Source organism: Symphalangus syndactylus, chromosome 11 (genome assembly GCF_028878055.3).
Source record: "Symphalangus syndactylus isolate Jambi chromosome 11, NHGRI_mSymSyn1-v2.1_pri, whole genome shotgun sequence".
Taxonomy (NCBI): domain Eukaryota; kingdom Metazoa; phylum Chordata; class Mammalia; order Primates; family Hylobatidae; genus Symphalangus; species Symphalangus syndactylus.
In genome coordinates, this window is record NC_072433.2 from 96,346,349 (window position 1) to 96,372,512 (window position 26,164).

The following is a 26,164-nucleotide window of genomic DNA, read 5'->3' on the forward strand; positions in this document are numbered from 1 at the left end:
TTCCCAAACATGAAAATACTTGGGCTTTGAACTTAGGCAAATACATTTAAAAATGGGTTTTTCTGTTTTAGTTAAATAATGAAAAGAAGGCAAGAGAAACTTAGGCAGCAAATATGCCCCATTTATTAAAGTGTGTATATGTCTGTTGGGATAAGGAGGAGCAAATTTCCTAACTGCATTAGGCAGCTGGATAGTATTTAGAAGCCATGAGAAAAAAAGAGATTTGTAATATATCCTTAGCTTCAACTGCATTTCACAAATACACCTGTGCATGTGTATATAAGATATTCACTCTCATACTTGTATAATTCAATAGAGAAAAAAGTATATTTTCTAAATGTAAGCAAAACATTTTCCATTCTACAGTAAAAACTGAGAAATACTGAAATGTAAGGCAAACTAGCAGGACATCAAGTATAATTTGTATGCACATACTGGTGACAATTATTATTCAATAACTGTTACTAAACTGATGGGAAAAAGATTCACCTTTTTTTAAGAGTAGTCTAAAAATCCCTTTAAACCTTTATCATTTTGTATCCCATCAACTTATATATGGACATCAGAGTTATGAACATACCTCCATAGCCTGGGCTAAGCGTTCTTCTAGTGCCATGTAGGTGAGGAACTGAGGATCCACATATGAAATAGCTTCAGCAACTCCTAGTCCATCTGCAAAGCCATCAAATAGGCTGAAAAAATAAAAAATAAAAAACAGAAAAAACCACTATGATTTGGGAAATCTTATGCTGAGCACATAATTATATTAGCATACTGACAAGCCGATCAACATGCTGTGAACAGAAGACCTTAAAATATTTTAATACCAACTTCTAGGGTTAGGGGCAGGAGGGACCCAACAGAAAAGTGAGGTGCTAAAGATGAGTAGTTAAGACACCACTACCTCATCCAACAGGCTGCCGAACTCAATGCACAAAGTTTGTAGAAAAATTCTCTTCTGTGTTTCTAGCTCTAACTCTAGAGACTGCTTAAAGGTACAGGTTGAGCATCCCAAATCTGAAAACCTGAAATCCAAAATGTGCCAATGAGTATTTCCTTTGTATGTCATACTGGCACTCAAAAAGTTTCAGATTTTGAACAATTTTAGATTTTGAGTTTTCAAATTTGGGATGCTCAACTGGAAGTATATGTAAATATTCCAAAATCTAGGAAAAGAATCCCAAATCCCAAACACTTCTGTTACCAAACATTTCAGTTGAGGGATATAGGACATTTCCCCACCCGATTATTTCCCACACATTTCTGCTTCTGTTTTTCAGTTTCCAATCTGCATGTAGGTGAGAATATGATAAAGAAAATAACTATATTTATTTTATTTCTATCATTACTCACGGCCTCTTTTTTCTTTTCTCATTTTGTAATGCTTAATAACTCTGGATTTTAAGATATTTTATTATTTCAAGCCTTTCTCATTAATCTATCTTCTCCTCTTCTAAGATTAGGCCACCTCCATTATTATACAGCTTGAAAAATATCTAGCTCCTAACTGCTCATTTTTAATTATAATTTTCTCTAAAAAACCATTAAGCTCCTAGAAGGAAAACATGTCTCACTTTGGTCCTACTCTCCTTCCTCCACCCCTGAACATATCGAGATTCCTCCTTTTCCTCTAGTCTTGGAAATACTAAGTATTTCAAAATTTGAAAACCGTAAGTATGTCCTTGGTCCTCCTCTCTCAAATCTTGCTCCCTTGTAAATTATTAATATATTCAAGCCCATTTTCTTCAATTATCCTCTCTGCAGGTAATTCCTAAATCTCTACCTAATTCCTAAACTTCCCCTGAAGCTCCTGACCTACATTTCTAGTTGTCTGGGGGCACCTTGAGTAGATGTACTCCTACTACCTCTTAAGTCCAAGAGATCCAAAACTGAGCTTATTTTGTCTAAAGACAAACTTGTTGACTTCCATATTCTATTTGAATATCATAGTCCTAAACATCCACAAACAACCTAGCTCAAAAATAGTTTTGATGTCAACCCATGTGCCGTAATTAAAATTACCCATCTGTTGCCAAGAGACACAGAAATGGTTCTTAAAAAGAATATGTTACAGTTTAGCAGTATCTGGAAATCAAGTATCACATGATACAAAGCAACAGACATGCTCATATAATCACAGATTTTGGAATTAATATTAAGAATTACTGAATCCATCCACCCTTGAAATACTGAAACTCCCTCACCTAGCAGTAAGATGTAGTACAAAGACAAAGAGCCTGTAACTGACTCTTCCTTCATCTATAAAACAAATTAAATGAGTAGGTGTGCAAAGGTACCTGGCACAGAGATGGTACCACAGTAGACATTCAAGAAACAGAAGAAACATTCCTTCCATGCAGAAAATACACTGCTTTCTAAGATGGTATGTACCAGTGCGGGGAAGAACTACTAGAAGCTTAAAACACATGAAGTATTCCTACTTGTAACTTTTGCTCTGTTGCTGTAATTCTGCCTGCTGAAACAACATAAATTGTGTCTTCCTTCTCTTTGCAAAAAAACTCTTCAAACGACTGAAGACAACTATCTCCCAATGATTCTTTTCTTCTCCAGGCTAAGCAAATCTAGACACTCAAAGCATAATATCCGGTTGTAATTTGGCCACTACAAATAATCAGTCCAACAACGATAGACTGGATTAAGAAAATGTGGCACATATACACCATGGAATACTATGCAGCCATAAAAAATGATGAGTTCGTGTCCTTTGTAGGGACATGGATGAAACTGGAAAACATCATTCTCAGTAAACTATCGCAAGGACAAAAAACCAAACACCGCATGTTCTCACTCATAGGTGGGAATTGAACAATGAGAACTCATGGACACAGGAAGGGGAACATCACGCTCCGGGGACTGTTGTGGGGTGGGGGGAGGGGGGAGGGACAGCATTAGGAGATACACCTAATGCTAAATGACGAATTAATGGGTGCAGGAAATCAACATGGCACATGGATACATATGTAACAAACCTGCACATTGTGCACATGTACCCTAAAACCCTAAAGTATAATAAAAAAAAAAAAAAAAAAAAAAAAAAAAAAAAATTCTAAGACCATGTACTTGGCAGTCACCATGGTAATAACTGTTTCAGGCTGGGTGTGGTGGCTGTAATCCCTGTTGGGAACAGGCCCCCAAAATCTGGCCATAAACTGTCCCCAAAACTGGCCACAAACAAAATCTCTGCAGCACTGTGACATGTTCGTGATGGCCATGATAGCTATAACACCCATGCTAGAAGGTTGTGGGTTTACCGTTCACCAGAATGAGGCAAGGAACACCTGGCCCGCTCAGGGAGGAAAACCGCTTAAAGGCGTTCTTAAATCACAAACAATAGCATGTGCCTTAAGAACATGCTTCTGCTGCAGATAACTAGCCCAACCCATCCCTTTATTTAGGCCCATCCCTTCGTTTCCCATAGGGGATACTTTTAGTTAATCTATTATCTATAGAAACAATGCTAATGACTGGCTTGCTGTTAATAAATATGTGGGTAAATCTCTGTTTGGGGCTCTCAGCTCTGAAGGCTGTGAGACCCCTGATTTCCCACTTCACACCTCTATATTTCTGTGTATGTATCTTTAATTCCTCTAGCGCTGCTGGGTTAGGGTCTCCCCAACCAAGCTGGTCTCAGCAAATCCCAGCACTTTGGGAGGCTGAGGTGAGAGGATCACTTTGATCTCAGGAGTTCAAGACCAGCCTGGGCATCATGGCGAAAGTCCATATCTACAAAAAATACAAATATTAGCCAGGCATTGGTAGCTCAGGCCTGTAGTCCCAGCTACTTGGGAGGCTGAGGCTGGAGAATCACTTGAGCCTGGGAAGCAGAGGTTGCAGTGAGTCAAGTTTGCGCCACTGCACTCCAGCCGGGGCGACAGAATGAGACGCTATCTCAAAAAAAACATAAAACAAAAAACAAAAAATTGTTTCAGACAAGAACCACTAATAGGTGCTAAAACTAGTGGATGGAAGTTTGATAGTTTAAGAAGAAACAGGTTATTTACAGTCTCAAAGTATCTTCATGCTAGAAGCCTACTGACTACAGTTGACCCTTGAACAGGGGCTTGAGCTGGGTAGGTGGGTAGCCTTAAACTCAGTTTTTTTTCCACCTCTGCCACCTCTGAGATAGCAAGACCAATCCCTCCTCTTCCTCCTCAGCTTACTACGCAACATGAAGACAGCAAGGATGAAGACCTTTATGATGATCTACTTCCACTTAATGAAGAATAAATATATTTTCTCTTTTTATGATTTTCTTAACATTTTCTTTTCTCTAGCTTGCTTTATTGTAAGAATACAGTATATAATACATATCACATACAAAATATGCGGCAATCAACTGTTTATTTTATTATAAGGCTTCTGGTCAACAGTGGGCTATCAGTAGTTAACCTTCTGAAGAGTCAAAAGTTATACTTGGATTTTCTAGTGCACAGGGATCAGCAACCCTAACCCCTGTGTTGTTCAAGGGTCAGCTGTATAAAAGGATAAACGACAACTGTAAAGAAATCTGAAAGATAACACCATAACCAAATCAAATTTTATATCACCAGTAATGGGTTGATTTGACACCACGTGTTTTCTGATATGTACTGCAAAGGACAAAACACCACTTCTAGGGTGTTTCTGCTAAAAACTCCCAACTCAAATCTATTCATGACAGACAAATACAACCTAAGGGACATTCTAAAAAATAAATGACCTGTACTTTTTAAAAATGTCAGGGTGATGAAAAACAAAGACTGAGGAAATGTCCACATTAAAAGAGACTAAAGAAACTTGTTAACCAAATACAATGAAAGATCTAATACAAAGATTAGACCAGAAAAAAATTTCTCTAACGGCACTGGTGGAACAACTACGAACATCTAAATGAGGTCTGTAGATTAGATAATATTGTATCAGCATTAATTTGCTGACTTTGACAATTTTACTGTGTTATATAAGAAAATGGTCTTGGATGTCGGAAATTCATTCTAGAATAATTACAAGTAAAGAAAGGGACATCATGCCTGCAACTTACTCATAAGTGGGTCAGAAAAAAACCTTACTATAAGTATAAAGAAAGGAAAGACAGAATGGTAACACAAACGTGGTTTTAAAATGTTAACATTTACGAAATCTTAGTGAAGGATATATGAGGATTTTTGTACTATTTTTGCCATTTTTCTGTAAGTATAAAATTATATCAAAATTATTTTTAAATTCTATTAAGCCACAGTTATATCCACACAGAATTAACTTCTCGCAATCTTATTAGATTAATAAAAACTCAATTTCTTACAGGAAGACAGAGAAGTTAGGGAGTTATCAAAGAATAAACAAATGGTAGAATTGGGATTTGTCTGTATCTAAAACGATGATTTCTCTGTGTCACTTCCTACCACACCAAGCTATCAGGTACCCTTGAGTATTCTGAACACTAATGCAACTTCGATGAAAACAAGTAAACAAACTTGACAGAGGACTTTTTCCATTTTCCTTTAAACTAAACTAAGGAACCAAAAGGCTTCACGTTTTTCCTAAGCAGTGGCAAAACAAAAAAATGTGTGCCAAAGTTTGACTTTAGAGACAAAAACTGCTGCTCTTTGCCATGGCTTTCCCCATAGCATGCTATTTTAATATGGAAATGAAACCACATTTTCACCTTAACAACCTTTAGACACTGCCACATAAATTAATATAGTACCACATAAGCAAATAAGGAGGTGTTGACATAGAGCAACCTTCAAAATTTGTGTCTTAAAATTAATGCTAAAATGTTTTCTAAAATTAAAAAAAAACTACTTTGAAGCTCTGGACATTTTGGGACCACTAGTAAGGTTTCTAAAACCTTAACACAACAGCCATATCTAGAAAGATCATCAGTGAATTAGAACCTAAAGTAATAGTTTCTCAAATTTAAGTTCAAATTATATTCAGAGGCTGGGCATGGTGGCTCACACCTGTAATCCCAGCACTTTGGGAGGCCAAGGAGGGTGGATCACTTGAGGTCAGGAGTTCGAGACCAGCCTGGGCAACATGGTGAAACCCTGTCTGTACTGAAAACACAAAAATTAGATGGGTGTGGTGGCAGGCGCCTGTAATCCCAGCTACTTGGGAGGCTGGAGCAGGAAAATCACTTGAATCCGGGAGGCAGAGGTTGCAGTGAGCCGAGATCACACCACTGCAGTCCCACCTGGGTTACAGAACGAGACTCCATCTCAAACAAACAAACAAACAAACAAATTATATTCAGTAAAGACTTCCATTATTCCTTCAAATATTTAGGTAAAACAACCTTTTGGAAGTATTTGGAAATATGTATCCACACCTTGAAAAATACTACATATCTCAGCCTCCAATTATTTGTCCTAAAGGAAAAACCAGAAGTATAGAACAAGTTTTAAGAAGGATGGGGAAGAAAAAGTTCACTGCACTATTTCAATGAGTCAATAATCCGTTAAATCTTAGTGCCCCTATAGGAAGGAGCATCTTCATAATGGAGCTGTAAAAAATTATTTTTAGAGTCTTGAAAATGTGCAACAGAAAACATTCCTTCATATGTAACCATAATTGCCTCCCAACATGCATAGATGATGCTAAACAGATGATTCTTTCAACTGCTGAACACTTTGAGCAATTACTTTGCATAATGGAGACAGAAGACTTCTGAATTAATAAGGAGTGTAGTAAAAAGGTAATGGGGAGACAGAGAGAGGGAGGAAAGGAGAGAAGTATCAAGATCAGCAAGACTGGGACTAGGTAAAGCCACTTATTCTCCATAATGTATGGGAAACCAGAAAATGTGTTTTAGAGTATGAGAATGTTTAAGGTAGAATTACAAATTGCATGGCTATAATGAAATCCCATTTCTACTTCCCCAAAATGGTGATAAAAGTCTGTTCTCCACACATTTTTTCCCCCTTGGGGAGTAAGAATAGGAAAAGGCAAGGAAGATCTCAAGAAGATGTTCAGTTTCCCATCTGGAACAATCGGGAGAAGTACAGAGAAGTAGCTAGCACACACAGAAAGAGAAATTAAAGACACAAAAGATGCCTTAAAACATATGTTTTGGAAACCTGAAGAGAGATCAGGAGATATAAATGAGTTTTTTCTTATTTATTTTTCTGAATTTTCTGTAAAGGAATTTTAACTGGAAAAACAACACAAATTCTTAAAAATATATTTGTACAGAGAAAGAAACAAGTGTAAATATACCAAGATATCTTTTTTGCCCCAGAAAAAGTAAAAAAAAAAAGGATCAGTTAGGACATGCTTTCTACATCTCAATAGACACCTGCTTTCAGTGGGTTACTATACACTTTAAAGATACTATAAACCAAAACAGTTAAATTCTGAGCATTGTATCATAAGAAGTAACAATTCCACAATACACTTCACTTACATGTCACTTTCATTTGAAGCTGACTATTCTTTGTCAAGCATACAGTAAATTAAATGCTTTCAACATCTTCTGGAAAGTAAAATTTTATCTTCCATATTTTACATACAGAGAAGGAAAAGGAAGAACAGGGAAAGAAAACTATTCTTACGGTTTTCTGATGCAACCACAGGTTTTAAAATTGAAGTGGTATTCATTAAGAAGCTACTTCTGAAAGAATTATGCTAAGTGCTACAGGGCATATAAAGCAAACTTTTAAAAGTCAGAAATCCAAAACTCAAAAAAAGTATATAAGTAACTAGGATATAAGGTGAGTTTCAAGAGAGCTAAAGGTCAAAGGAAGAGGTCACTGGCTGGAGAAGTAGGAAAGGGTCCAAGTAGGAAGGAACATCTGAAATGAGCTTTGAAGAAGAGGAGGACTAACAGATGGGAAAATTATAATATTTCTTAGCTAGCAGAGATTTAATTTTCATAAATTAGAATCATGAACTCAAAGAGCCTAATTAAGCATCCTAATAAAATCGTGCTACATACCTCCAATCCACATCTAAGTCTTCACTCACACTGGAGTCATCCTCCAGGTTATTGTTACCATCCAACATGAAAGCTGGCTGTGCAAATTCATTGGCAGGTTCATTTCCCTCATCACTGCTGCTTTCATTGACTTCATTGTACTGTAACCAAGGAATTTCTCCCTCTTCCAAGGATGTCTGTTCCCTATTACAAACATTTTAAAGGAAGAAAAAAATATCATTTTAAAACATACCGTAACACTGCCTTTAATTCTATTCCATGCAAGTGGATTCTGTTGAGTTCTAAGCTCTTGGTACTTTTATAATTCTAAAAAACTGTCTTTCTTAACTGCAGAATTATGTAAAAAAGGAAAGAAATCAGTTATAGGGTCATACGTATACAGAAATAGTTCCTAATTACATACGAACATATTTATTTGATTTACAAATTATCTATGCTGCTTTCTCCTTCTGTAGGAGAAACATAAGAAAAATCCATCCCTGACTACTTGAATTTTGAAACATTGCTCTTGAGTACTTTCCCTTCACAGTTAAAATCTGAATTCCTCAACCTGGCCTTCAAATCCCTACATAACATATGCTTTCTGCTCAGCCCACTTCTCCAATAGCATCTCTCATCACTCTTCCCCAGCTATTACGCTCCTACTGTTCTTTCTACTTCTGCTTTTGCAACACGTGGAGATCATTTCTACCTTGGGGCCATTTCCTCTACCTAAAATGTTCTTGCACTGAATTTTTACTTTGCTACTACCTTCTTGATGTTCATGTCGGATTATAAGTCACCTCCTCAGGGAGGCCTGTCTTGAACATTCAGTTTAAATAGCTCTCCAGTTACTGACTACCAAATAACTCTCTTATTTAAACTATAAAATTTATTTTTGTTTAACATTTTCTTATTTGTTTACTGTCAGTCTACTCTACTAGAAACTAACTAAACAGGAACAGAGACACACAAATCAATGGTACGGATCAAGAAAATAAGGAGGAGATAAAGGAAGCATTTCAAAACAGGAAGGAAAAAAAAGGACTCATTAGGCTAGGTGCAGTGGCTCACCCCTATAATCCCTCCCAAGGCAGGTAGATCACTTGAGGCCAGGAGTTGAGACCAGCCTGGACAACATAGTGAAATGCTGTCTCTACTAAAAGTACAAAAAATTAGCTGGGTGCATGCCTAATTCCATCTACTGAGGAAGCTGAGGCATGAGAATCGCTTGAACTCAGGAGGCAGAGGTTGCAGTGAGCTGAGATCACACCACTGCACTCCAGCCTGGGCAACAGAGCGAGACTCTGTCTCAAAAAACAAAAACAAGAAAGGACTCATCAACAAAATGTACTGGGACAACTGGGTATTCGCCCGCAGGGAGGGAGGTTAAATCCCTTATATAAACTTTAGCTATACTTTTTTGAAGTACATGTGTATATGCACCCCCACCTTCACTTAATGAGTACCAGAAGAGTCATGAGAAAATTTTATAAAAATTTCAGTGTCATTCTAAGCATGATATAAAACCCTGAAGTCACAAACAGACTGATAAATTCTAGAACACTCACATTAAAGAAAACACTCATGGAAAAGTCAAAACACCAAAAATTTGGACCCCAAACTCAAACTGAGAAAAGTGAACTATAATACAAGAGAGACAAAGGGCTTTTCCTTAATAAATAGAAGCTTAAAATGTAAAAACGAACTGTAAGAAAAAATCAATATATATCAACAGAAAGGAGGCAAAGGATATAATTAGTTGGCAGAAAAGGAAATTCAAATAGCCCTTAAATATATAAAGAGATGCTCTTCCTCATTTATAATAAGCAAAATGCAAATTAAAACAACTGAAATATATTTCAATTACTAGCAAAAATAAAAAATTCTGATAATACCCTCTGTGTTGGTGAAGCTTTGAAGAAAGGCAATTCATACAGCGTTGGTAAGAAAGTGACTAATTTAAGTTCTTTGTAGAGAATATAGATTAGGTTTATGCATACTCACTGACCTAGTGGTTCGGCTTCCAGTTATTTCTCCTAAACAAGTATGTACAATGTGTTTTTTTTTTTTTCAGCATTACTTACAATAGCCAAAACTGTCCACCAAATGAAACTGGTATACTCATGTAGTATTATACAGTAAGTTCTCACTTAACTTTGTACCAGCTTCTTAGAAACTGTGACTTTAAGCAAAACAAGGTAGAACTATGCAGATTTAAAATGAATAAAGGAAATCCTTATGAATGTGGAACAATCTAAAAAACAGATCTATAAAAACAAATAACGAAAGCAAGGTGTACACATGTCTACACAATGTGCTACCAGTTGCATAAAAAAATGAAATGTGTACACATAATATGCTTTTATGTGTACGGAAGATCTTTAGAAGTTCAAAAAGGAAGCTGGTTATAATGCTTTTTAATTGGTCTTTCCATACTGTCTAAATTCACTTTTTATTGTGTACGAATCCTTATTTTTAAAACAACTGTAATTTCATCTGTTTATCAAGAGAAGTTCAACTAGAACTAGCTACCCAAGCAATAAACTGTTAGCAATTCATTAAATATTTCCAAAGCACTCAAACTTGTGTCATTAAACCTGTATTCACTCTTACTTGTATTTCAGAAACCATCCCTTTAATTATGCAAAGTACAATAGTGAAAAGAATTTTTTTAGTTTCATGAGTCATGTGACTGATTATTAAGGAGTCACACAGTTGTTTGTATATTTAGCCTAAAGACAGCTAAAACTAACAGAAGTTTAGCGGATGCTTAACAAATTTTAAAACCTTCAAGGTTTTCTTAATTTCAACCAAAGTAGAGGTTATTTTCTCCCTTTGGTCAAAGCTCTATTGGTGTCTATCTAGACAACTCAAGCTTTTGAAAATGTACTAATTTATTCCCATTTTTTATTCTTCTTTCTGTTCCATCCCAGATATTAGAAGTTTTTTCGGGCTAGACTTAATTAGGTTTTCATAATTATGCAATTGACATTTGGTGTACTACATCATTCTGAATGAAATACATCATTCTGAATGCAAAATATATTAATTGGAAAGAGACTTGTGGATCTACACACATCATGATAATACAAAAACTACCTTACTAAATAAATAGTCTGAGTCACTGTTAGAAAATAAAATCTAGGTTACAGAAAATAAATACGTAATCACAGATTCATCAAAACAAGGCTGCTAGCTCTAAGAGCAAGTCTAAGGATGAAAAATGTGTGAGTAAAACCATAATTTGGCACTACAGTAATGTAAAAGACTAATTTTTGAAAAACTGGGCTTCTTAAATTACCAACATTCACTATCTCTGCTCTTCCTTTTTCTTTTGCCTAGAAAGTTCTTTCTGAACCCTAATTCTCATCTTTAAGAACTCAGCTCTAAAGACAATTCCAAAGAGACGTGATCCCTGACCACTTTAATTAATATCTTCATCATTTACCTTCTTTCACATACTGTTTTATTCCCTTCACAGTTATCATCACATGTGTAATGTACTGGGTTTGTATCTTGGTTATCATCTGCCTTTCCTACTATAATGTAAGCTTCATGAAGGAATGTTACTTGTTTTGCTTACTGATATAACTCCAATATCCAACACAATGCCCGGCACAAAGTAAATGCTCAATAAATATTTGCTGAGTGAATAATTACTAACACAAATGACATATGAATAATTTATACTTAGCAAACTAAACTAACAGTGATTAAAGGCAATCAAACATAAAATCACGAGGCCAGGCAGGCTGGCTCACGCCTGTAATCCCAGCACTTTGGGAGGCCAAGGCAGGCAGATCACCTGAGATCAGGAGTTCAAGACCAGCCTGGCCAACATGGTGAAACCCCGTCTCTACTAAATATACAAAAATTAGCCAGGCATGGTGGTGGGTACCTGTAGTCCCAGCTACTCAGGAGGCTGAGGCAGGAGAATCACTTGAACCTGGGAGACGGACGTTGCAGTGAGCAGAGATCATACCACTGCACTCCAGCCTGGGAGACAGAGAGCAAGACTCCGTCTCAAAATATATATATATTTATGATATAAATTTATGATATATATATATCTCATGAAGAGGAAAAAAATGCCACCTCAACCTACCACTGTCAAAACCAATTATGTTTGTGAATTTCTTTCTTTATAGATTTTTCTATATATTTTATTCCTAGATTTTCTTATAGGATTAATCTCAAGCTGAAAATGTATATGCTTTGAGAAGTACAAGTTTTAATATTAGTCTAGACTGAAAAAGTTCTTTTCCTAAAAAAAAACGTAATTTACCAAAATAGTTCCCATGAGAGACTAAGAATTAGAATCAATTATTATAGAAAAAAATTAAATTATCAAAAAGATACTCTCCTACAATAAAACGAGGCCTAGATGGTTTCACAAGGGAATACTAACAAACTTTAAAGGAATAAATAAGCTATTTAAGCAACAGATGCAAAGGACAGAAAAAGAAAAAGCATACACATTCTTTTAGCAAAGCAAGTACCAAACTGATATTGAAAAAACTAAAAGACAATTTGCATCTAGGAATCTCAATATAAAAATCCCATGTAAAATATTAGAATCCAGCAGCCCATTAAAATAACAATAAACCATGACTGTGATCAGATTTGGTTTATTTCAAGGAGCAAGGGAAGTTGAATATTAGCAAATCTAATTATAGAATAATTCCTCATGATCAGGGCAAAAGTAAAAAATCATCATGATCATTTCCATTGATGCTGAAAAGACTTTAATAAAATTCAACAAACATTCTTGCTAGAAACCCATAAAATAGTACAAGGTTGGAAGACACCTATACCCATTCATTTACATCTTGTCTATGGCTACTTTTATACTGCAACAGTAGAGGTGAGTAGCTGCAACAAAGACTGGACACAAAGCCATAAATATTTATTATTTATTATCTAGCCCTTCATGGTATGTTTGACAACCCTTACAGTACTAGAGCTTTCCCATTAAAATGAGGAAAGAACAAAAATGTTTATCATCAATCACCGATATTTTGGAGATCTCATCCAGTGCAATTAGACAAGAACATGAACACTAGCTTTTGCAACTGACTGTCTCCATTTCTGTGAACGAATCACTGATTTCCCTCTTGAGGCTGTCCTTTCTCCCTTGAGCAATGACAGTGCTAATTCACCCATTCCTAACTTAACCAAAATGACATTTTAGGTGCCCAACTTTTCTTATTAAAGCAAAGTGGAGACATATATTGTATCTCAATAGAGGATACTGAAATTTTCAGTATTTTCAACTTAATTGTTCTTTTTAAAATACCAAAAGCATAATGAAAAAATCAGGGGGGCCTATTGGTTCTACATAAGGCTTATAAATACAATTAATGGCATATCCAATATTTGAATGTAATATATACCACTCTTGTACAATATACAGAAAAATAAATCTCACTGTTGAACATACCCTTCCTGAAGAGATAATTCTTGGTTTTCTTCTTCAGGGCCACTGCTATCACTCTGTAGCTCAGGTTCATTCTCATCTTTTCCTGGCAGAGTCTCCCAGCTTTCATCACTTGAGGATTGATCTTTTTCTGTACCAGAAAATCGATGAGGCAAAGAAGCAGACCATTCCCCATCACTGCATTCAGAACTGCAAATCAGAAGAGAAATAAACTATCATAATGTGTTCAGTTATTTTTATCATTTGGGGTGTTAACTAGATGATATGGTTTGGATCTGTGTCCCCACCAAATCTCATGTTGAACTGTAATCCAAAATGTTGGAGATGGGGTCTGCTGGGAGGTGACTGCATCATGGGGGTGGATCCTTCATGAAGAGTTTAGCATTATCCCCTTGGTACTGTTCTTGTGATATTGAGTTTTCACCAGATCTGGTTGTTTAAAAGTGTGTGGCACCTCCCCCCTCACTCTTTCTTACATCTGCTCCTGCCAAGTGAGAAGCCTTGTTTCCGCTCTGCCTTCCACCATGATTGGAAGCTTCCTGAGGCACCCCCAAGAAGCAGAAGCCACTATGCTTCCTGCACAGCCTGCTGAACTATGAGCCAATTAAACCTCCTTTCTTTATAAATTACCCAGTCTCAGGTGTTTCTTTATAGCAATGCAAGGATGAACTAATACACCAGACATCATAGTATGGAGTGGAGTGTTGATGCCACATATGCTTTGTCAGGTGCTAATTCAATCTTCCGACTACTAAACAAATAAATGCATGCAGCAGAGTGTGACTCTTTGAAAAGAATGTGGCATATGGCAAGTTATGGAATATATCACTTTACTTTTTCTTTCACTACATCCATGGTTACCTAGATAGGGGCTTGTCATATTTTAGACATATTTCTAAATAAATTTTTTTTTTTTTTTTGAGACGGAGTCTCGCTTTGTCGCCCAGGCTGGAGTGCGGTGGCACAATCTCGGCTCACTGCAAGCTCCGCCTCCCGGGTTCACGCCATTCTCCTGCCTCAGCCTCTCCGAGTAGCTGGGACTACAGGCGCCTGCCACCACGCCCGGCTAATTTTTTTGTATTTTTAGTAGAGACGGGGTTTCACCGTGGTCTCGATCTCCTGACCTCGTGATCCACCCGCCTCGGCCTCCCAAAGTGCTGGGATTACAAGCGAGAGCCACCGCGCCCAGCCTTCTAAATAAATTTTTAAATACAATTTGGTAATCTTAAATGCTACCTGGAATAAATGTAAGTAGACTTACTGCATATCTAACATGACTAAAACAACTTTCAAATTATATACGGACAACTAATGACATATTTTCTATGAATAAATTTCTACTATTACCATGTAATAAAAAGTTAACTGTCTTTTTCCTTCCTTTTTCCCAAAGAACTTTTAAAGTGACATTCAAATGCATAAAAAGCAGTACTGGCAAAACTTTACTGTCCTTAGGTAGGACTATGAATACAAAATAAATTTCAGTTCAGGCCAGGCATGGTGGCTCACACCTATAAATCCCAGCACTTTGGGAGGCTGAGGTGGGCAGATCACCTGAGGTCGGGAGTTCGAGAGCAGCCTGACCAACATAGAGAAACCCCGTCTCTACTAAAAATACAAAATTAGCTGGGCGTGGTGCTGCACGCCTGTAATCCCAGCTACTTGGGAGGCTGAGGCAGGAGTTCGGCTTGAACTTGGGGGGTGGAGGTTGCAGTGAGCAGAGATCGAGCCATCGCACTCCAGCCTGGGCAACAGGAGCGAAACTCCCTCTCAAAAAAAAAAAAAAGAAGCACAGAAAATTACTTTTGACTACATTTAACTTTAGCCAACTTGGTTATAATTAACTACTCTTAGTTTTTAAAGAATTAGTCATCTTATACTACCAAAGGCTAAAATATTGCTTATCAATGTTGAAAATAAGTCTTAAATGCCCCCTCCAACCATATAAACTATTCTGGTTAAGAATCTCCTCAAAGATTTCTCTATGTTCACTAGACTTGGAAAATCAAAAATAACAATTTTAGTTTACATTTTTGAAAGGAAGTGATAATTGGTAGGAAATTACATTTTTTAATGATTATTATATCATTAATATGCAGTTAGTGATTTCCTTTATTAACAGATGCACTCAAAAGATCAAGATGCTATTAACAAACAGTAGCACTAATCTAGGCTCTGAGAAGTTTAATAGAAGCAAAAATATAAAATCAACTGCCAATTTCCAGTAAACAATGGATGGCAGGGCACTAACATCCTGGAGAAGGAAAGCTATAAACCTTAGGCATAGCAACTCAAAGGTGTTCTTTCAGCCGGGTCTAAGCCAAGTTCCTTGTATTCTGTACAATTTTCTGTGACCCAAAGAATAATCTAATATAAACAATTTCTAGACTTACATAAGTATTAAAATCCAACACAGAAAGTAGTTTTAAAGGGGCTTACTGAGTTAAGTTTCCTTGACTAAGAACCTTCTAAAATTCAAAGCTAAATTACCAACTGCTATTGTAATGTCTTTAACAATTAGGTTAAGATTTCTATATAAAATTGTGGCAATTCTTAACATATATAAAAGAGAAGCTCATTTTTTAAGAAAACATTTTCACTCAGAATATGATCCTGTCCAAAGAGATAACATTAAAAAGTCCTCACTTTTCTATATTAATCAAATAACTCATGGAATATCTCTAAACTTCAATACAAGAGGAATGTCTATGATCAATAATCAAGAATCCTATGTTATGGATTGGCAAACTACTACAGGCTTGGGTTCAAACCTGACTCTGCTGCCTGTTTTTTAATGGTTTGTGAGCTAAAAATGGTTTTCACATGCTTATCTTTAATTTTGCCCCTTAGTCACCAAAGCCTAAAATATTTACCATCTGCTTCTTTAAGAAAAAGTTTGCAGACCCCAGGCCTATATCATTATTATTCATGATACCTAACCCTCAATGGTAAGGAGGCAACTTTTAAATGTCTATCCCCAGCCAGCCCCAACCATCACACTAAGCTTTCACAATCACTAACTACCCTCTAAGCATTTTAAGATTTTTCACCTTTCTTGTCAAAAATTCTATTATAAAATTCACCTGTCAGATGAATCCTTCTCTTGATATGTTATCGTTTAACGCTATCACCATGCTGTCATTCTGGAAACACTTATTTTTTGACTCTTCACAAACTCCCCACATTCAAATCCTTTCTTACTTTCCATTCTTTCTCTGCACAATGGCTCTTATAGTTTAGCTCCTTTTTCTCCTTTCTCCTAAAATGTAAAACCCTAGTTCAAATGCTTTCCTCTAAATTAGACCTATATAGTCAATTATTAATTGGTGTTCCTAAATTTAATTCCACTCCCTCAAAATGCATTCTGAATACTACCATCACTTCAATTTACATATCAAACAGTATGTTTATAGTATTACTCCAAAAAACCTTCAACAGCTCTTTTTTCCTAATGCTACTGCTTTAGTTTCACAAACAAGCCATTTGCCTATCACTCTCACAATTTTTGCTGCAGTTGCACATTAACCCTCTGTCTTAAGGTACGATAGTTGAGAATACAGGTCCTGGTCAGCTTGCCTGGATTTGAATCCACCACTTATTAGCTATGAAAACCTCTCTATGCCTTTTTAGCCTCACATATCAGGTGAATACAACAACAGTACTTAATAGTTCACTGGGTTCATGTAAAGGGTAAGTGAGTTAATATACATAAAACATTTTAACAATGCCTGATAAATAATGAGCCATCAATAACTGTTAGCAAATCTTTTTTTAACATTTTTTTTAAACTCAAATACATTTAGTTAGGATAAGCAATAGCCATTAAGTCCTGGATTTGATGTGCTACCTTTATTTTCTTAATTTCCATTAACATGAATACATAATAATTAAAAACATTGTGTACCACTTAATATATTTTACCCACTTTGGAAATAGTGACCTATAGAATAAAAAGTTAAATGTCTTTGAATAACACTTATAATTTACTGCTATCTGATCACAGTACTTTCTTGCATCCGACTCATGAATGCTCTGTTTCAAAGTGTCCTCAAAGTGGACATTCTTGCCATCAGGAATATCTTTACAATCACTTCACCTTTTCCCCACTTCCAAGCACATATCAGCCTCTATTTCTTTCAAGACCTTCCTGTATAAAATCGCTTCTTTTGTTTTTCAATTATTTCGTGAACTAGACTGCTTGTTTACTCAGTGCAGCTCACTACAACACAGCTGCTTCTTTAACATTGCAATTATTTTTCATAATAGTGCAGAGATGGCCGGGCGCGGTGGCTCACGCTTGTAATCCCAGCACTTTGGGAGGCCGAGGCGGGCGGATCACGAGGTCAGGAGATCGAGACCACGGTGAAACCCCGTCTCTACTAAAAAATACAAAAAATTAGCCGGGCGCGGTGGCGGGCGCCTGTAGTCCCAGCTACTCGGAGGCTGAGGCAGGAGAATGGCGTGAACCCGGGAGGCGGAGCTTGCAGTGAGCCGAGATTGCGCCACTGCACTCCAGCCCGGGCGACAGAGCGAGACTCTGTCTCAAAAAAAAAAAAAAAAAAAAAAAAAAAAAATAGTGCAGAGAAATCAAAGAAAAAGGGTACTGAGAAAAGACAAATGGATGTGGAAATTAGTAGGTCACCACTGACGTTAAAGAACATAGGGTCAGGTGCGGTGGCTCACGCCTGTAATCCCAGCACTTTGGGAGGCCAAGGCGGGTGGATCACCTGAGGTCGGGAGTTTGAGACCAGCCTAAGCAACATGGAGAAACCTGGTCTCTACTAAAAATACAAAATTAGCTGGGTGTGGTGGCTCATGCCTGTAATCCCAGCTACTCAGGAGGCTGAGGCAGGAGAATCGCTTGAACCTGGGAGATGCAGGTTGCAGTGAGCCAAGATAGTGCCACTGCACTCCAGCCTTGGCAACTAGAGCAACACTCCGTCTCAAAAAACAAAAAAAAAAAAGAAAGAAAAAAAAAATTAGCCAGGCATGGTGGTGCACACCTGTAGTCCCAGCTACTCAGGAGGCTGAGGCAGGAGAATTGCTTGAACCCAGGAGGTGGAGGTTGCAGTGAGCTGAGACAGCACCACTGCACTCCATCCTAGGTGACAAAGCGAGACTCTCTCAATAAAAAAGAATACAGACATAATATTAGGAAGTGGATTTCAAGGCAGTAAGAAGAGTGGATAGTGACAGAATAGAGGCAGTGGGTATGGAAAACTTTTTCTTAAAATTCAGCAGTGGAAAAGAAAACACAAACAGGCAAATAACAGAGCAAGAAAAAGTAAAGGTTTTCTTCAAGACTGAGAAAAACTCAAGGTTGAGAGATAGAGGGAAGCAACCTATGAGTAAGGACAATTAGGTGAAGTGTCAGAAATAACTAGAGGCACAGAATGAGAGGGGCTACCTCTCTTCATTGAAGAAGAAATTAAAAATACAAATAAATACTACTATCCCCTAATATGGAGAAGAGGAAAATAAGAAAATTCACATTTACATATGTTTAACTTCTACAGGAAAATAAGAAACAAAGCTAACGACTAGGAGTGACAGGAGTACATGGAAGGAAAAACAAAAAGGGAAAAGATTTAAAAATCACTTTTTAAGGAGTAAGCAACAGAACAAATAGGACACAAAGATGATCATGGAATAGTGAAGATCCATTTGTTCTAGATTTTAAAAGCGGGTGAGTGACACATTTAAAAGTTCTCATAGTAAAAACTAAATTAAGTACTACTTTGATGATCCTTCACTGGTACTGACCCCTTTTAGCACCTGAGTTGTATTTAAAAAGCAGACAACTATAATTTACTCAAATGTTACACTCTACACATTCAATTGTGAATTAAAAAAACCTCATATACAGAATGAAATTATAGACAAAATTTATGTACAAATCCTAGGCAGAAATAAGCTATGGAAACATAAAACCAACCAAAAGTAATCTCTCATTCCATAATTCCCCAAAGTACTTGTTAGTTTGTTCCTCCTGGCATTTATCACAGCCATAAGAAACTCAACTACAGGAGCCTAGGAAAAAGTGAAATTTTAAATATTTTGTTATCTGACATAATCTAAACATTCTGCAACTTTTTACCACTATTAACACTGAACTGTAATGTAATATAGTGATACGAATGGATTATGTCCAAATATATAAATCTGCTTAATTTCATTAAGATGGCTATGATTTTTGAATTGTGCCTGCCTTGTGTCACTTTCTGGTCTTTTTCCTTAGTATCAGGATATTGTAATCCCATGAACTCCCTAGCATATCTGCAGAACAAACACATTTATACCTAATGGGCTCCTTCCAAACTTCTATGAACTTGAAAACAAGATAAAAAGGTTTGCTAAAATGTCAGCGCATATGCTTTAAGATCTGTGCCTTGGCTGCATACAGATGTTTTATTTGTTGGAGGTGGTACCAAGTTCTCAGAGAAACTCTTTCTTTGTGGCTCTCGGGTAACCTACACAGAACAGGAAAGGTGCTTAATTCAGCCTCAGAATAATAAATATGTATATTTTGTCTTCTTCATAAAGCTAGTGAACCTTGTGGGAACAGGGACCACTATGATTTGTATTAACAGGGCACCTGGAACAAAGTCTGGCCCTTAAGGTTTCAACAAATCCTTTAATATATCATATCGAAGTCAACTAAATGGCCAACAATCATTTTATTTCCCAACAACATCAACAAAGTAAGTTGTCCCAACATTTCACCTTAAGTAAGGTTTTTTAATTTTAAGCAAAGTTAAGTCCTAAGGCCACAAAAATTCTGCAAGAAACCTCAAATGCTATAAGGAACGGACAGTAGATGGCATGCCTCTCTTCAGAGCAATTAGGCCCAAGGTTAAGATGTGCTAGTATTGCTGAAAGGTTTTTTTAAACTCAAGATCTTGTCCTCAAACAGTTACTAAACTTCTCAGGGTATATTTCAAAAGAGGAGGGTACTAACCTTAGCTCTTTGGTCTAATTCTAAGTCTGGTAACTATATGCTACCTATTAAAATTCCTCTTGGAGTCCTAATTTAATAAGATGGTGCTCAGTTCCTGTCAAACAGCTCAGAGCAATGCTACTGGCTGCAATGTTTATCCCACAGAGTGTAACATTTCAGATGTGATTAAGTGATCATTTAGAATTTTTCAGGGAAAAAGGCAATCATGAATTCATTAAAATACTTTTCTACTTAAAAAGAATATATAATTCATATTTTTTAAAAGTAGCCAAAGTTCCCATATCTAAAAATGCTGGCCAGGTGCAGTGGCTCACGCCTGTAATCTCAACACTCTGGGAGGCTGAGGCAGGTGGATCACTTGAGGTCAAGGGTTCAAGACCACCATGACCAACATGGTGAAACCCCATCTCTACTAAAAATACAAAAATTAGCTGGGCGTGATGGCACGCCTGTGGTCCCAGTTACTCTCAGGAGGCTGAGGCAGAAGAATCGCTTGAACCTAGGAGGCAGAGGTTACAGTGAGCCGAGATCACGCCACTGCACTCCAACCTGGGCAACAGAGAGAAACTCTGTCTCGAAATAAATACATAAATAATAAAAAAATTAAAATGCCACAATGAACTTTACTTATATTCTTGATGAGTTCTACTTTGGCTATTATAAGAATGACAAAAAAACTTTTCAAGTATATCAACTTTTTAAGCTTTACAAAGAAAACTCAAAGTTCACAGACCCAAATTAAGCAGCAGCTCTTATACTTTCCATCCAAAACCTGAGAAGACTAGCATCACCATTTCTCCAATCTACTAATACAAGAACTAGGGAGGATGACAATGACACATCAGGGAGATGAACAAGTGCAAAATGAAACTAAATAGGAGTGTACAACTATTAAATTCCAACCTTTAGCTGGCACCATATTAAAAAGGCACCCTGGCAACTATAATCCTTTGCAGGGAATTAGGGTAGAGGAACAGGAAACAGCAGCATAGAAACACAGTTTCTGTTCAGAAATAGAATAATCTGTACAGAAAACTGTACAGACAGTTTGAGATCCTAAAACATATCTTAAGGCTATGGATAAAAATATAAGTACAGTCCTAGGCAGAACCATTATCCTTTAGAATTTATTCTACGATTCTTTAAAACAAAACAAAACAAGAAATTTTTAAGTGTTTTCAGCATTTCAATGTGTCTTAAAGAATGATCCTAAAGTAGTTCCATCATTTTGGCATACTCTAACCACAGGCTCTGTAGTCAATACATTACCAGCAATTTAAAAGGACAAAGTTTCTATTAACTGTAAATGTTTTTTTCCCATCTATATATTGTGTTTGTAAAAAAAAAAAAAAAAAATCTATCATTGTTCAGAATATTGACATCACTTAAGAAAAAAATTAAAAATAAGAATAAGAATTACAAGTATCTAAGAAAATACCTTATAACTATCAAAAGTCCAGGGTCCTTCAAGGAAAAGAATACACTTCTACCACTGACCACCCCCAAAACAAAGAAAATCAATTTAAAATCAAGGAGCCAGGAAGATTATCTTTCTCTACGGGTTGGCAAACAATGTAACAATTTCATCAACTTCATCATAAGACATTATAACTGACTATAAAAAACAAGCAAAGAGAAGTATTTATTTTGCCCAAAATAACAAAGGCATAGCCAAATTAAATGACTCTCCTTAAAGAAGAAAAAGTGTAACTGGGGGAAAAAAATACAAGCACCTTACACTTTCAAAAAAATAAATTATCGAAGACTGTAAGTTTTGTCTTTTTTAAAAAATAGTAACCTAGAGGTCTAATATTAGAGACTTGCAATCTATTTTAAAATCTTAGGGCTAAATGTGTTTTGGAATTGTGATAGATATTTCCCAGATTTAGAACTACTACTTAACAAACCCCAATGTGGTCCAGGCCAGCACACAGTAATCAAACATAACGGTATTTCTACAGTAAAATATACAAATATTTGAAAAAAATACCCTCATTTCAATTCAGATCCAGATCTACTTATCCAGGAAGTTAACATCAGGTCAGGCTTTGTGGCCAATTTCTGTTTTTAGAAGTGTGGATACTGAATAAAAGACTGTGGGCTTGAACTGAAAAAAGCTTTACTCTTAGCTTAAAAACAGTATATCATACAAAAATTACTTACTAACCCTTAAAGTTTACAAACTTTGACAGAGCAGCAGAAATAATATTTTAAATATTTTCTATAATAAATTATTATACATTCTGTATTATAGTAGCTTAATTAAAATACATTCTGTATTATAATAGCTTAATTCATATGTCCAAAGAAAATCAAATGAATTGTTTTATGACATGAATTAAAATGCACTCATATTCAAAATGTTAAATTTCTTCCTCTATAGTACTTTCTAGCTAAAAAAACTCACACAATTATTCCTACTAGCTAATAAAATCTTGCAATTGCACTGTAATTGAGCACTGTCAGGGGTGCAACTAGCTTACGAGGACTCATGAAAATCTAGACACTGGGGTAATGGAAATTCAGCAACTGAACAAAGAAATTCTCAATTTTTTTCTTTTTCTGTTGTCTTATGGTTTGGAAAAATAAAAAAATACAGGTTTGTAAGAGCAATCAGAACGCTTATTACAAGTTTTATGTTCTCTTGAAAATAGCAAAGAATAATGGTGAACAGTCTCTGGAATACCCAATTAGGTACTCAAAGTCCAGCTCTACCATTAAGTTGCTCTGTGACCTTAGGAAGTTATATAACGCTCTGTGCCTCAGTTTCCTTACTTACAAATGAGGGAAATAATGGAACCTACCACACAGAGTTGTAATGAGAATTGAGTGCTAAGAGAAAATAAGTAAAAAATAAACTTAGTGATAGGAAGAGCCACAGGAAGAACAGATAAAGAGGGAAACAAGTGATATTAGTAACTACTGGCAATGTTAATGAAGTATTACCAATCAATAATTTGTGATATTAATCACTTTTTAAACCCAGACTGGCTTAATGTAGGTTTTTAAAAAATACAATAAATGTTTATCTTACATCTTATTAATTGAAATACCATGAACTAACTAGCATCTCTACCCCTTTATAATAATCATTATCTGAACTTACTTCTGTAAACTACTAAAAATCTCAAAAACATTTTTTTGTGAAAAATTCTAATGAGTAGTTTGCATGTATGGTTAGCATTCAGTAAATAAGAATATTTGGTAAGTCAAAATGTCTAATTCCCTGATCATATCAAATAGCCCAACCATCAAACATGGTTCTAGAAAGAAATCACTTCATTTACTACACAATCTGAAAAAGTACTGGATGTGACCTTACCTATCTTCATCTTTGTCATAGAGTTGGTAATAATCTCCACAGCCATTCCAAAAGGTGTTATCCACTTCTTGCCTTCCTGCTGTGGCTCCACTTTCTGGTGTTATTTGGTTATTTTCTGTTTCCCTTTGTGTAATAACTCTTGAGTATGGTGGATCCAAGAACATACAGTCATGCTCTCCATCATATTCTTCACATTTTATTAAGAGGTCATCTGAGCCACTTTCCTCAACTTCCAAAGCCTCCCTCCATCTTTGAACACTTCTTTGTTTCGCCTCATGCCTATTAAAACCTGTTTCTTGGTCCACCTGGCTTGAACTTATCAGTTTTCTAACTTTTGGCCTCACTACCTGTTCAGGAGAACTTCCATGGTTCTTTTCCCTATCATTGGTATTTTGTTCACTACAAACATGCCCTGGACCGCAGGCTGCATCTTCAGGTGAATGTTCTGTCTGTCTTTCCTGGCTAGTATTATTTTGTTGTTTTGTACTAACCATTTCATCTTGAGAAGACCTCTGAATTTCCTGGCTATTCTGATGGACAAACTCAGTATCACCAGCAGAACTTTTCACTAATGGTACAGAATCTAACTCTTCAAACTCATGTCTTACTTCACAGTTAAATGAGGGAACTGGTGGTGAAAGACCAGTGTATGCCTCTGCCTCTCTGTTTTCCAACTCAAATATTGTATTGCCTAATGATTCCTGGTATCTACTACCTTCCACAACTTCTGCAGAAAGTTGAAGACGGTCATTATCTTTTCCATGTTTGCCATCTGGATCATAAGAGTCTGTATGAACCAATGCAATTCCATTTTGGACACTTGAAGCATTACAAGCTCCTGGAGTATACTCTCCCTCGGAGTGATTATGAAGATTTGTACTGCTTCCTAAGGTATCCCTGCCTTCCTCACTATGATGTACTGCAACAAAGGATTGACTGCTCTCAGTGGTTTGATTCAATGCTGAACCACAAGTGGGAATTTCTGTTTCACTTTTTTCGAATATAGGTTCGTTGGGTAAAGAACAATCAACTTGATCCAAAGGACTGGAACCTTCATAGAAAACAAAAGAAAACATATTTTGAAGGATTAACTTAGATAATATTTTATGTAATAACTATCACTTAAATGGAAATCATACCAATTATTACTACATGAATATATGAGTAAATTTATTTACCAAGCACTTCTATGCTCCTTAACTGAGAATGCAGACTGGTTACTCTGTGAGTTCATTTATGTCAATGTATAGCCTTTCACTATCATCTCCCTCACATGTCTTTGGCAGTTTTCTATCTAAATCCTAATATCTAATGTCTTCTGCAAGACATATAAAGGAGAAGCTCTTGAGAGGTTATACAATGGGAAGCCTCTCGTAAGTGGAGTCTAGGGTAACCAATCTGCTTCCCAGTGATTTCCAAACTCACCTTCTTTATTACATGCAGGTAAAAACAACAACAAAACGAAAAACCTTCAAAAGTACTTATGACACATATAATAACTATGGTTACAGATTTAAGAGAAATTAGACCCTATTGTGTTTTGTTGGCAATTCACAAAATTTTATCTCAGTATCTAGACAGATTATAAATTGAAATGTTGTAATACATTTGTAGGAAGTTTACTTTAGATGTGTTATAGTTATGACTGAAAAACAACAAAGAGATAAATATGTTGATTCTTGTCATAATTTAATTGTGAGAATTCTGAAACGTGAGTAAAATCATATCTATAAATTAAGCATAACTATCTTGCATCACCACTAATAATAAAAAATGAAGACATTTGAGATTTGCTGTAATAAAAATTCATGAATTGTAAAATGACTGAAGTTCGGCCATGACATATGGTACGAAGGGTTCTTTTTTTTTTTTTTTTTTTTTTTTTTGAGACGGAGTCTTGCTCTGTGGCCCAGGCTGGAGTGCAGTGCAGTGGCATGATCTCGGCTCACTGCAAGCTCCGCCTCCCAGGTTCATGCCATTCTCCTGCCTCAGCCTCCTGAGTAGCTGGGAATGAAGGGTTCTTCAATGGGATGACCTTAGCTAGTAATTCAGATTCTTACATATGACAGCAAAAATAATCTAGAAATGTCTTGTCAAGTTTGCTTAGAACAAGAGGAAGAAGACAAATCCAGTCCAAAAATGTGTAATTATGGTACACATAATTATATGGATAGCTGCAAAATAGTTTTTCAAAACCACGGAATAACTAAGAAATTTTAATTGAATAAGCCTTCCTTGTCCTTTGGATTTTGTAAAAATGGTGAAAAAATAAACAAGCCACGTTAAATTTAGGATAAAATTAAAAGAAGAAAAGTTGGCCGGGCACAATGGCCCATGCCTCTAATCTCAGCACTTTGGGAGGCTGAGTTGGACGGACCACTTGAGGTCAGGAGTTCGAGACCAGCCTGGGCGACATGGCAAAACCCCATCTCTACCAAAAAATACAAAAATAAGGCGTGGAGGCGCGTGCCTGTAGTCCCAGCTACTTGGGAGGCTGAGGCAGGAGAACCACTTGAACCCAGGAGGTGG

General features: G+C 36.4%; 1 protein-coding gene across 2 annotated transcripts in view; it reads right to left on the reverse strand.

The window, feature by feature from the left end:
• PJA2 (praja ring finger ubiquitin ligase 2) overlaps positions 1 to 26,164 on the reverse strand; it is a 72,761-nt gene that overhangs the window by 16,121 nt on the left and 30,476 nt on the right. For both annotated transcript variants that reach the window (XM_063612892.1, XM_055298133.2), the window contains 4 exons: positions 23,636 to 24,686; positions 13,359 to 13,544; positions 7,937 to 8,119; positions 581 to 692 (listed from right to left, as the gene is read on the reverse strand). In XM_063612892.1, coding sequence (XP_063468962.1) covers positions 581 to 692; positions 7,937 to 8,119; positions 13,359 to 13,544; positions 23,636 to 24,686 — 1,532 coding nt within the window. The remainder of the gene's footprint in view (positions 1 to 580; positions 693 to 7,936; positions 8,120 to 13,358; positions 13,545 to 23,635; positions 24,687 to 26,164) is intronic.